Raw genomic sequence first — 11,481 nt, forward strand, 5'->3', positions numbered from 1 at the left:
TTCAAGTTGAATCTAATTTTATATGACAATAGAATACTGCTGTTTTTTTATGATCTACTACAAAAACACTGTCAAAGATCCTCTGTGTGACAGGAGCACTCTGTTGTTTTTAGGGATCTACTTCAAACATGCAAGGTAAATCTAATTTTATATGACAAAAGAATACTGCTGTTTTTAATGATCGACTGCAAAAATGCAAGTTAAAACTACCTTTGTATGACCAAAGAATACTGCTGTTTTTAGGGATCTTCTTCAAAAATGCAAGTTAAATCTAATTTTATATGACAATAGAATACTGCTGTTTTTTATGATCTACTACGAAAACATGGTCAAAGATCCTCTGTGTGACAGGACTACTCTGCTGTTTTTAGGGATCTACTGCAAAAGTGCAAGTTTAATCTAATTTTATACGACAAAAAAATACTGCTGTTTTTAGGGATCTACTGCAAAAATTCAAGTTAAATCAAATTTTATATGACAAAAGAATACTGCTGTTTTTAGGGATCTACTACAAAAATGTAAGTTCAATCTAAATTTATATGACAATAGAATACTGCTGTTTTTTATGATCTACTACAAAAACACTGTCAAAGATCCTCTGTGTGACAGGAGCACTCTGCTGTTTTTATGGATCTACTGCAAAAATGCAAGTTTAATCTAATTTTATATGACAATAAAATATTGCTGGTTTTTTATGATCTACTACAAAAACACTGTCAAAAATCCTCTGTGTGACAGGAGCACTCTGCTGTTTTTAGGCATCTACTGCAAAAATGCGAGTTAAATACAATTTTATATGACAAAAGAATACTGCTATTTTTATGGATCTACTACAAAAATGCAAGTTAAATCTAATTTTATATGACAAAAGAATACTGCTGTTTTTAATGATCAACTGCAAAAATGCAAGTTAAATCTAATTTTATATGACAAAAGAATACTGCTATTTTTATGGATCTACTACAAAAATGAAAGTTAAATCTACTTTTATATGACAAAATAATATGCTGTTTTTAGTGATCAACTGCAAAAAATGCAAGTTAAATCTACTTTTATTTGACCAAAGAATACTGCTGTTTTTTGGGATCTACTACAAAAATGCAAGTTAAATCTAATTTTATATGACAAAAGAATACTGCTGTTTTTAATGATCGACTGCAAAAATGCAAGTTAAATCTAATTTTATATGACAAAAGAATACTGCTATTTTTATGGATCTACTACAAAAATGAAAGTTAAATCTAATTTTATATGACAAAAGAATATGCTGTTTTTAGTGATCAACTGCAAAAATGCAAGTTAAATCTACTTTTATTTGACCAAACAATACTGCTGTTTTTTGGGATCTACTACAAAATAGCAAGTTACATCTAATTTTATATGACAAAAGAATACTGCTGTTTTTAATGATTGACTGCTAAACACTGTCAAAGATCCTCCGTGTGACAGGACCACTTTGCTGTTTTTAGGGATCTACTACAAAAGTGCAAGTTACATCTAATTTTATATGACAAAGGAATACTGCTGTTTTTAAGGATTGACTGTAAAAATGCAAGTTAAATCTATTTTTATATGACCAAAGAATACTGCTGTTTTTAGGGATCTACTGCAAAACTGTAAGTTACATCTAATTTTATATGACACAAAATTCTGCTGTTTTTAGGGATCTACTGCAAAAATGCAAATTAAATCAAATGTTATATGACAGAAGAATACTGCTATTTTTATGGATCTAATACAAAAATGCAAGTTAAATCTACTTTTATATGACCAAAGAATACTGCTGTTTTTAGGGATCTACTACAAAAATGCAAGTTAAATCTAATTTTATATGACAAAGGAGTACTGCTGTTTTTAGGGTTCTACTACAAAGATGCAAGTTCATTTTAATTTTATATGACAAAAGACTACTGCCATTTTTAGGGATCTACTGCAAAAATGCAAGTTAAATCTGCCTTTATATGACCAAAGAATACTGCTGTTTTTAGGGATCTTCTTCAAAAATGCAAGTTAAATCTAATTTTATATGACAATGGAATACTGCTGTTTTTAATGATCTACTACAAAAACACTGTCAAAGATCATCTGTGTGACAGGAGCACTCTGCTGTTTTTAGGGATCTACTGCAAAAGTGCAAGTTACATCTAATTTATATGACAAAGGAACACTGCTGTTTTTAGGGATCTACAAGTCAAGTTAAGACAACGCTGGGAGGCATACCTACGTTGTTGTTGTTGATGATGAAGAGGATGGTTGCTATGGTGACGAGGTGATGCTGGGCGTGGAGTTAAGGGTCAAACATTGCGAGACAAAAAGATCCGACACGGAGACGTCAGTCCTTGCTGCAACAAAAAGAAAAAGAAAAAGAAAAAGGAAAACCAGAACCAAAAGCAAAGTCCGTGGTGACCAAGAAAGACTGAACAACTAACAGATTAGATGAAGTCTCTTCAGGAGTCTTTGTTGTGTAACCTGAGACCTGAGACCTGCCAGTCCATTTGGAAGGTGGCCCACGTTTGAAGTCCAAGACCAAAGACTAATGTCCGGCAGACATGGTGGACCAGGCGCCCTCCATCCTCCAGACGGAGAAGGCGTAGCTCAGCCTGTCGTGGGCCAGGTAGTTGCAGCCGCTCAGCTTGGAGTCCACCTCCTCGTTCTGCAGAACCTGGTACAGGAAGTCGATGTAGCGCGACGCCAGCTTCAGGGTCTGGATCTTGCTCAGCTTGTCCGACGGGAGCGTGGGGATGATCTTCCTCAAGGAGGCGAAGGCCTCGTTGAGGGACTGAGTCCTCTGGCGCTCGCGGATGTTGGCGATCACCCTCTGGCCGTGGGGGTCCTCCGGAGACGACGGATCCCCGGTCGGACCGGGACCCGGAGAGAGGGACGGTCCCGTGGAGGAAAGCTGATGCTGAGGACTGCTTTTGATTTTCTTGGGAGCGTAGACCTGGACCTGGTCCACGGGGTCGCCGGACGGGGCGCTGGAGTCGTCCACCGGGGGTTTTCCGGTGTCCCGTTTCCGTCTGAGTCCGGGTGTCGCCACCAGGACCGGGCAGGCATTGGACGGCAGTTTTTCTGGGTTCTCCTGATCAGCGTCAGGCTGCTGCTGGTCTCTCATAGTTCTCTGCCAAGTCAGGGCTGACTCTCCACCCTCTCTCGTTGTTCCACGGTCTTGTTCCGCTCCTCAAGTTGCCTTTGGTCCGGTGGAAAGACTCTCTGTCCTTCATCCCCCGGTCAGCCAGCCGCTGATCTGTGCCCGCCGTCACACCGCATGGGTCCTCCTCCAGCTCGCGTGTGATCCAGCAGGGACTGGGATCTGGGAGGAGACCTCGGAGGTCTCGGCGGTCCGCCCATCTGATCCACTGATTGGTGCAGGAATCCTGAACCGTGGAGCTCTGTGATCAAAGGGAGAAGGTGTCTGGTGGAGCCAAACCAAGTCAGACCTCAATGACGTCGCCTTGGAGGATTCCCGACTTTATTGGTTCCAGATTTTTACCCCCCAAACCCCCCTTTCCTAGGTCTTTCCAACCCCCCCTCCCCTCCCCTTCATGTTTGACTTCCTAAGTCCTGCCCTCACTTATTTGATCCTGATGACAAACAATCACTATTAGAACTGTTTTTAACCCTTAAAAAGTCACTATGTTTACGTATTGTTGCTGTTTTTGTTGAACTACAAAGAACTAAAAAGTCAAAACCCTTTTTTGTTTTTATCTGACATGAGCACTCCAGTGGCAGACTTTGCAAAAAAAGGGATACTGCTGTTTTTAGGGATCTACTGCAAAAATGCAAGTTAAATCTAATTTTATATGACAAAAGGATACTGCTGTTTTTATTGATTGACTGCAAAAATGCAAGTTAAATATACTTTTATATGACAAAAGAATACTGCCGTTTTTAGGAATCTACTGAAAAAATGCAAGTTAAATCTAATTTTATATGACAAAAGAATACTGCTGTTTTTAGGGATACACTGCAAAAATGCAAGTTAAATACAATTTTATATGACAAAGGAATACCGCTGTTTTTAGTGATCTACTACAAAAACACTGTCAAAGATCCTCTGTGTGACAGGAGAACTCTGCTGTTTTTAGGGATCTACTGCAAAAATGCAAATTACATCTAATTTTATATGACAAAAAAATCTGCTGTTTTTAGTGATCTATTGCAAAAATGCAAGTTATATCTAATTTTATATGACAAAATAATTCTGTTGTTTTTAATGATCGACTGCAAAAATGCAAGTGAAATCTACTTTTATATGACCAAAGAATACTGCTGTTTTTAGGGATCTACTACAAAAATGCAAGTTAAATCTACTTTTATATGGCAAAATAATACTGCTGTTTTTAGGGATCTACTGCAAACATTCAAGTTAAATCAAATTTTATATGACAAAAGAATACTGTTGTTTTTATGGATCTACTACAAAAATGCAAGTTAAATCTAATTTTAAATGACCAAAGAATACTGCTGTTTATAGGGATCTACTACAAAAATGTAAGTTAAATCTAATTTTATATGACAAAAGGATACTGCTGTTTTTATTGATTGACTGCAAAAATGCAAGTTAAATCTACTTTTATATGACAAAAGAATACTGCAGTTTTTAGGAATCTACTGAAAAAAAATGCAAGTTAAATCTAATTTTATATGACAAAAGAATACTGCTGTTTTTAGGGATGTACTGCAAAAATGCAAATTACATCTAATTTTATATGACAAAAAAATCTGCTGTTTTTAGTGATCTATTGCAAAAATGCAAGTTATATCAAATTTTATATGACAAAAAAATACTGCTATTTTTATGGATCTACTACAAAAATGCAAGTTAAATCTAATTTTATATGACAAAATAATTCTGTTGTTTTTAATGATCGACTGCAAAAATGCAAGTTAAATCTAATTTTATATGACAAAAGGATACTGCTGTTTTTATTGATTGACTGCAAAAATGCAAGTTAAATCTACTTTTATATGACAAAAGAATACTGCAGTTTTTAGGAATCTACTGAAAAAAAATGCAAGTTAAATCTAATTTTATATGACAAAAGAATACTGCTGTTTTTTGGAATCTTCTGGAAAAAACACCCCACAATTGTTTACTATGTGACGGGAGCATTTTGCTGTTATTAGGAACATGCTTGATCCTCTTAATGACAGGATAGCTCTGCTGTTTTTTTTGGAATCTTCTGAAAAATAAAACACAATTGTTTACTATGTGGCAGGAGCACTTTGCTGTTTTTAGGAACATGCTGTAAAAATGCGTGATCCTCTTTGAAACAGGAGTGTTCTGCTGTTTTTTTTAGAATGTTTGGAAAAAAAATGTTTTATTATGTGACAGGAGCACTTTGCTGTTTTTAAGAACATGCTGCAAAAACGCTTGATCTTCTTTATGACAGGAGTGCTCTGTTGTTTTTTGGACTCTTCTGGAAAAAAACAACCCACAATTGTTTACTATGTGACGGGAGCATTTTGCTGTTTTTAGGAACATGCTGCAAAAACGCTTGATCCTCTTTATGGCAGCAGTGCTCTGCTGTTTTTTGGAATCTTCTGGAAAAAACACCCCACAATTGTTTAGTATGTGACGGGAGCATTTTCCTGTTTTTAGAAACATGCTTGATCCTTTTAATGGCAGGAGTGCTCTGCTGTTTTTTGGAATCTTCTGAAAAATAAGCTTGATCTTCTTTATGACAGGAGTGCTCTGTTGTTTTTTGGAATCTTCTGGAAAAAAAACAACCCACAATTGTTTACTATGTGACGGGAACATTTTGCTGTTTTTAGGAACATGCTGCAAAAACGCTTGATCCTCTTTATGGCAGCAGTGCTCTGCTGTTTTTTGGAATCTTCTGGAAAAAACACTCCACAATTGTTTACTATGTGACGGGAGCATTTTGCTGTTTTTAGAAACATGCTTGATCCTTTTAATGGCAGGAGTGCTCTACTGTTTTTTGGAATCTTCTGAAAAATAAGCTTGATCTTCTTTATGACAGGAGTGCTCTGTTGTTTTTTGGAATATTCTGGAAAAAAAACAACCCACAATTGTTTACTATGTGACGGGAGCATTTTACTGTTTTTAGGAACATGCTGCAAAAACGCTTGATCCTCTTTATGGCAGCAGTGCTCTGCTGTTTTTTGGAATCTTCTGGAAAAAACACCCCACAATTGTTTAGTATGTGACGGGAGCATTTTGCTGTTTTTAGAAACATGCTTGATCCTTTTAATGGCAGGAGTGCTCTGCTGTTTTTTGGAATCTTCTGAAAAATAAGCTTGATCTTCTTTATGACAGGAGTGCTCTGTTGTTTTTTAGAATCTTCTGGAAAAAAAACAACCCACAATTGTTTACTATGTGACGGGAGCATTTTGCTGTTTTTAGGAACATGCGGCAAAAACGGTTGATCCTCTTTATGGCAGCAGTGCTCTGCTGTTTTTTTTGGAATCTTCTGGAAAAAAACACTCCACAATTGTTTAGTATGTGACGGGAGCATTTTGCTGTTTTTAGAAACATGCTTGATCCTTTTAATGGCAGGAGTGCTCTGCTGTTTTTTGGAATCTTCTGAAAAATAAAACACAATTGTTTGCTATGTGACAGGAGTATTTTGCTGTTTTTAGGAACATGCTGTAAAAATGCTTGATCCTCTTTAAGACAGGAGTGTTCTGCTGTTTTTTTTAGATTGTTTGGAAAAAAAAATTTTTGGCTATGTGACAGGAGCACTTTACTGTTTTTAAGAACATGCTGCAAAAACGCTTGATCTTCTTTATGACAGGAGTGCTCTGTTGTTTTTTGGAATCTTCTGGAAAAACAACAACCCACAATTGTTTACTATGTGACGGGAGCATTTTGCTGTTTTTAGGAACATGCTGCAAAAACGCTTGATCCTCTTTATGGCAGCAGTGCTCTGCTGTTTTTTGGAATCTTCTGAAAAAAAACACTCCGCAATTGTTTAGTATGTGACGGGAGCATTTTGCTGTTTTTAGGAACATGCTTGATCCTTTTAATGGCAGGAGTGCTCTGCTGTTTTTTGGAATCTTCTGAAAAATAAAACACAATTGTTTGCTATGTGACAGGAGCATTTTGCTGTTTTTAGGAACATGCTGTAAAAATGCTTGATCCTCTTTAAGACAGGAGTGTTCTGCTGTTTTTTTTAGATTGTTTGGAAAAAAAATTTTTGGGCTATGTGACAGGAGCACTTTACTGTTTTTAAGAACATGCTGCAAAAACGCTTGATCTTCTTTATGACAGGAGTGCTCTGTTGTTTTTTGGAATCTTCTGGAAAAAAAACAACCCACAATTGTTTACTATGTGACGGGAGCATTTTGCTGTTTTTAGGAACATGCTTGATCTTCTTAATGACAGGAGTGCTCTGCTGTTTTTTGGAATCTTCTGAAAAATAAGCTTGATCTTCTTTATGACAGGAGTGCTCTGTTGTGTTTGGAATCTTAAATAAATAAATAAAATAAAATGAATGTCTTGTTCATGAGAAAAGTGTTGAAATCTTTTTTTGGGGATTTCTTTTAAAAACACAAAGGCCTTGTTTAAAAAAAAAAGTCTTATTAATGAAAAAAGTGTTGGAATCTACTGGAAAAAAATTTTTGTACCATGTGACAGGATCATGTGTTGTCTTTAAGGACCTACTAAAGCGCTATGCAAAGATTGTTTATACGACAATTAAAAAAACGAAGGTCTTGTTTATGAAAAAAGTGTTGAAATCTACTGAAAAACATTTTTTTTAGGATTTCCTTCAAAAATACAAAGGCCTTGTTTAAAAAAAAAAAGTCTTATTAAAGAAAAAAGTGTTGGAATCTACTGGAAAAAAAAATACTGTACCATGTGACAGGATCATGTGTTGGACCTACTGTACAAACGCTATGCAAAGATTGTTTATATGACAGGAGTCCTCTGCTGTTTTTGAGAACGAACTCCAAAAACACTCAACAGAAGCGTACTTGTGTTTTTCCCCCCTCGATCTACTGCATAAATGCTACTTTTTACGATACGACTATAAACAAAAAACATTTCCAGGGTGACATTTTTGGTCATGAAGAAAAATAAAAAGTGTTTTGTTCATCTGTGCTTTTTTTCAGGCTGATTTAAGGAGCAGGAAATTGTTTTGAATCAAATAATCGCTGGCAAATCTGACTTATCTTCATCCTACGTGCACAAAAAGTCCTGAAAAAGCCTGACTGGCACAAAGGATCTTTGAAGGGGTTGAGCGTGGCGGTCCGAAGGGGTGACGGCGGTTGCCGATAACGAGGAAAAGAAAGAAACACAATGGCGTGTTTTCTTCTCGCGGCGGCGACTTGGCTCACGTCGCCGGCCTGCAGGCAGGAAGGAGCTGGCTCAGCACCGAGGGAGACTCTAGAACCGGACTCTCGGCAGAACCAACCCGTGTTTGTGCGTTTCTGCACATGGAGACGCTCGGTGGCAAACATTTGGGATGAGGCCGGCGCTCGTGACTCAGTGGGGAAAAAAAACCCAGAAATTGAGTCAACGAGGCAAAAAAAAAACCGGAGGCGACGCGCGAAAACTGCTGTTGGTTGCCAGGATATTAAAGTTAAAGTTAAGTCATGTGCGCACTCGTACGTGAGGGAGAACTCTTCCAATGAAATGCTGTTGTGTCGGCAGTGGTGTCGCTCCTTTGCAGCTGTTTCGCACCACAATAGAGCAACACAATGATTGTCTGAGCGTGCGCCTCTAATGCCGAGGATTAACAGTTTAGGTTTCAATCTCAGTCTCTGACATACTTGCCAACCTTGAGACCTCCGATTTCGGGAGGTGGGGGGGTGGGGGCGTGGTTGGGCGTGGTTAAGAGGGGAGGAGTATATTGACAGCTAGAATTCACCAAGTCAAGTATTATATATATATATATATATATATATATATATATATATGTCTTAATAAGGTAATCCAAAAAATAGTGCTCGATACCGTAGTAGAGCGCAATATATGTATGTGTGGGAAAAAAAATCACAAGACTACTTCATCTCTACAGGCCTGTTTCATGAGGGGTTCCCTCAATCATCAGGAGATTTTAATGGAAGCATTCACATACCATGGTTTATATAGGGCACAGAGTGGGTGGGTACAGGCTGGCGTAGGGGCGTGGTGATTGGCTCATGTGTTGCCTAGGAGGTGTTTCCGTCTATGGCGGCATGCTGTTACAATTTCGCTGCGCTTGTTGAGGGATGACAGGTCTGGACGGTAAATAATAAACAGTTTCTCTTTCAAGCATAGGTTGCATCTTTTATTACCACTATTGTAAGGTGTGCTGGATGCAAGAATTTGCCATGTTATTGAATATTCAACATTATTGTCTTTGAGGTCCCAACTGTGTTTGCTGAGTTCTGTGGTATTCCGCAGGTTTTGGTTCCTGAAAGAAGCCTTGTGATTGTTCCATCTGGTTTTGAACTCTCCCTCAGTTAATCCTACATATGTGTCGGATGTGTTAATGTCCTTGCGTGTTACCTTAGATTGGTAGACAACTGATGTTTCTAAGCACCCCCCGTTGAGAGGGCAATCAGGTTTCTTTCGACAGTTGCAACCTTTGTTGGTTTTGGAGTCGCTCTGTCCGGGGGCCGACGGCTCATTTGCAATTGTTTTGTTGTGGTTTGAGATGATTTGTCGTATATTGTTCATACAGCTGTAGCTCAATTTAATGTTGTTCTTGTTGAATACTTTTCTTAAGGTGTTGTCTTTGGGAAAGTGTTTGTCAATCAGATTGAGGAATTTGTGTCCAATGTTAGTTGAGACGTTTTTGCTGTATGGGGGGTTGTACCAGATGATGTCGTTTCGTTTTCTGTTCTATATATATATATATATATACATACATATATACATATATATATATATATATATATATATATATATATATATATATATATATATATATATATATATATATATATATATATCTACATCCTGAAAATATGCAAACAAAACTGTGTTTGGATAATTGATACTTCAAACTTGCATAAATAAATATTAAGAAATGTAACATAACTTGGCTTCTGAGAGCTTCAAAATGTAGTGAATAAAATGCTAAAGTTGTTGATAAACAAGCAATTATTTTAATAATTAAATATGGTCATTTTAAATGAATTATTATGATCATTTAAAATTAATTATTTCAAATATGTTTATTTTAATGTAAAATTATATGGCTGGATGTAATAAGGAGTCAGAAAAAATTAAAATTAAAATACAATTAATTTTGATGTTTTTAGCAAAATATAGTAAACATGTATTTAGTTTTTTTTTTTTTTTAATTAATAAATATATTTATTTTTAGGTAAGATAAACATAATAATACAATGTATCTCCAGTCTGGATGATTTAGTTCTTGTCACCCTGGAGTCCTCACTCAGGTCCGCATGGAGCTGGAGGGGGCGTGGCCTCCAGCTCCGGCTGAAAATCGGGAGATTTTCGGGAGAATATTGGTCCCGGGAGGTTTTCGGGAGAGGCGCTGAATTTCGGGAGTCTCCCGGAAAATTCGGGAGGGTTGGCAAGTATGGTCTCTGAGCATGAACCGCTGCCTTCTTAGACAGTGTTTCTTTACCATAGGGCCGGGGTTCTTAACCTTTTTTTTTTTTTTTATCTCGGGGGCCCAAGTTTTTCACTACAGAAGGGCCCACTAGTGGCCCACTCAAATATTATCACTGATTTAGTAATCCCACTCTTAATAATAATAATAATAATTAAAGCTGCAAGCAGCATTGGTCGGGCCCGCATATTTGGCAGGTGCTAGTCCTAAGTGTCCCAATACTTTTGTTCAGTTTTCGTCATAAGTGTCCCAATACTTTTGTTCAGTTTTCGTCATAAGTGTCCCAATACTTTTGTCTACTTTTAGTCCGAATTGTCCCAAGACTTTTGTCTAGTGTACCTACCTTGTCTGCATTGTGTGGGCACGCTGGTGCTTCCTGCTTTTAAGCAGCCTTCTTGAAAAAACAGCAGCATCAGCGCAGCGGCTCTTTGAAGGGTCATAAAATCAAAACCGGAGCCGGTATTAAAACTCTTTCGATAACTTTCAATCAAAAGGGTTCAATCTCTCTCCTGTGTTAGTTTGAAGCCGAAACAACAAACACGCTCAGAGGAGATAATGTTTGAAGAAAGGTGACCGGTTTTTACAAAAATGTTGTGTTGAAGGGGGAATAGCAAGCTTCTTGTAGATTTTTGCTGGGGGTTGTCAATTTATGAAATGTAGGTCTAAGTGAGACCTACGGAAAGGATTTTGTTTCATGTCTCTCCGACCTTCCCAATGGCAGTTACAGGCAGTTTTGTCATTTTTTTCTTCCGAGGAGCAGTTTTTTCTCCGTTTTATTCAAAAATTGCTCTAGAGCGCAATTTTTAAATTTGGGGTTAGGTTTTTTTATTAGATCACAATTTTTGCCAGTCCTGATGTGTGTGTTCAGTTTGGTGAGTTTTGAAGCGTGTTAAGAGGGTCAAATTACAGCTCAAAGAGGCAAAAGTTACTGTTTTTAGTACTTTTTTGT

At 37.3% G+C, this 11,481-nt stretch overlaps 1 protein-coding gene across 2 annotated transcripts in view; it reads right to left on the bottom strand.

Annotated features, from left to right (window-relative positions):
- The window catches only part of LOC133612687 (twist-related protein 2-like), a 33,869-nt gene extending 22,891 nt beyond the window's left edge, over positions 1–10,978 (bottom strand). The window contains exons 1-2 of one of the 2 annotated variants that reach the window (XM_061970331.2): positions 10,876–10,978; positions 2,225–3,389 (exon numbers count right to left, since the gene is read on the bottom strand). In XM_061970331.2, coding sequence (XP_061826315.2) covers positions 2,534–3,112 — 579 coding nt within the window. In that variant the 5' untranslated portion in view covers positions 3,113–3,389; positions 10,876–10,978 and the 3' untranslated portion in view covers positions 2,225–2,533. Of the gene's footprint in view, positions 1–2,220; positions 3,390–10,875 lie in introns of both variants that reach the window. The other variant, XM_061970323.2, reaches the window with a different exon arrangement.
- Positions 10,979–11,481: the final 503 nt, after the last annotated feature.

The sequence above is a fragment of the Nerophis lumbriciformis genome, linkage group LG01, assembly GCF_033978685.3.
Source record: "Nerophis lumbriciformis linkage group LG01, RoL_Nlum_v2.1, whole genome shotgun sequence".
NCBI classification, from domain to species: domain Eukaryota; kingdom Metazoa; phylum Chordata; class Actinopteri; order Syngnathiformes; family Syngnathidae; genus Nerophis; species Nerophis lumbriciformis.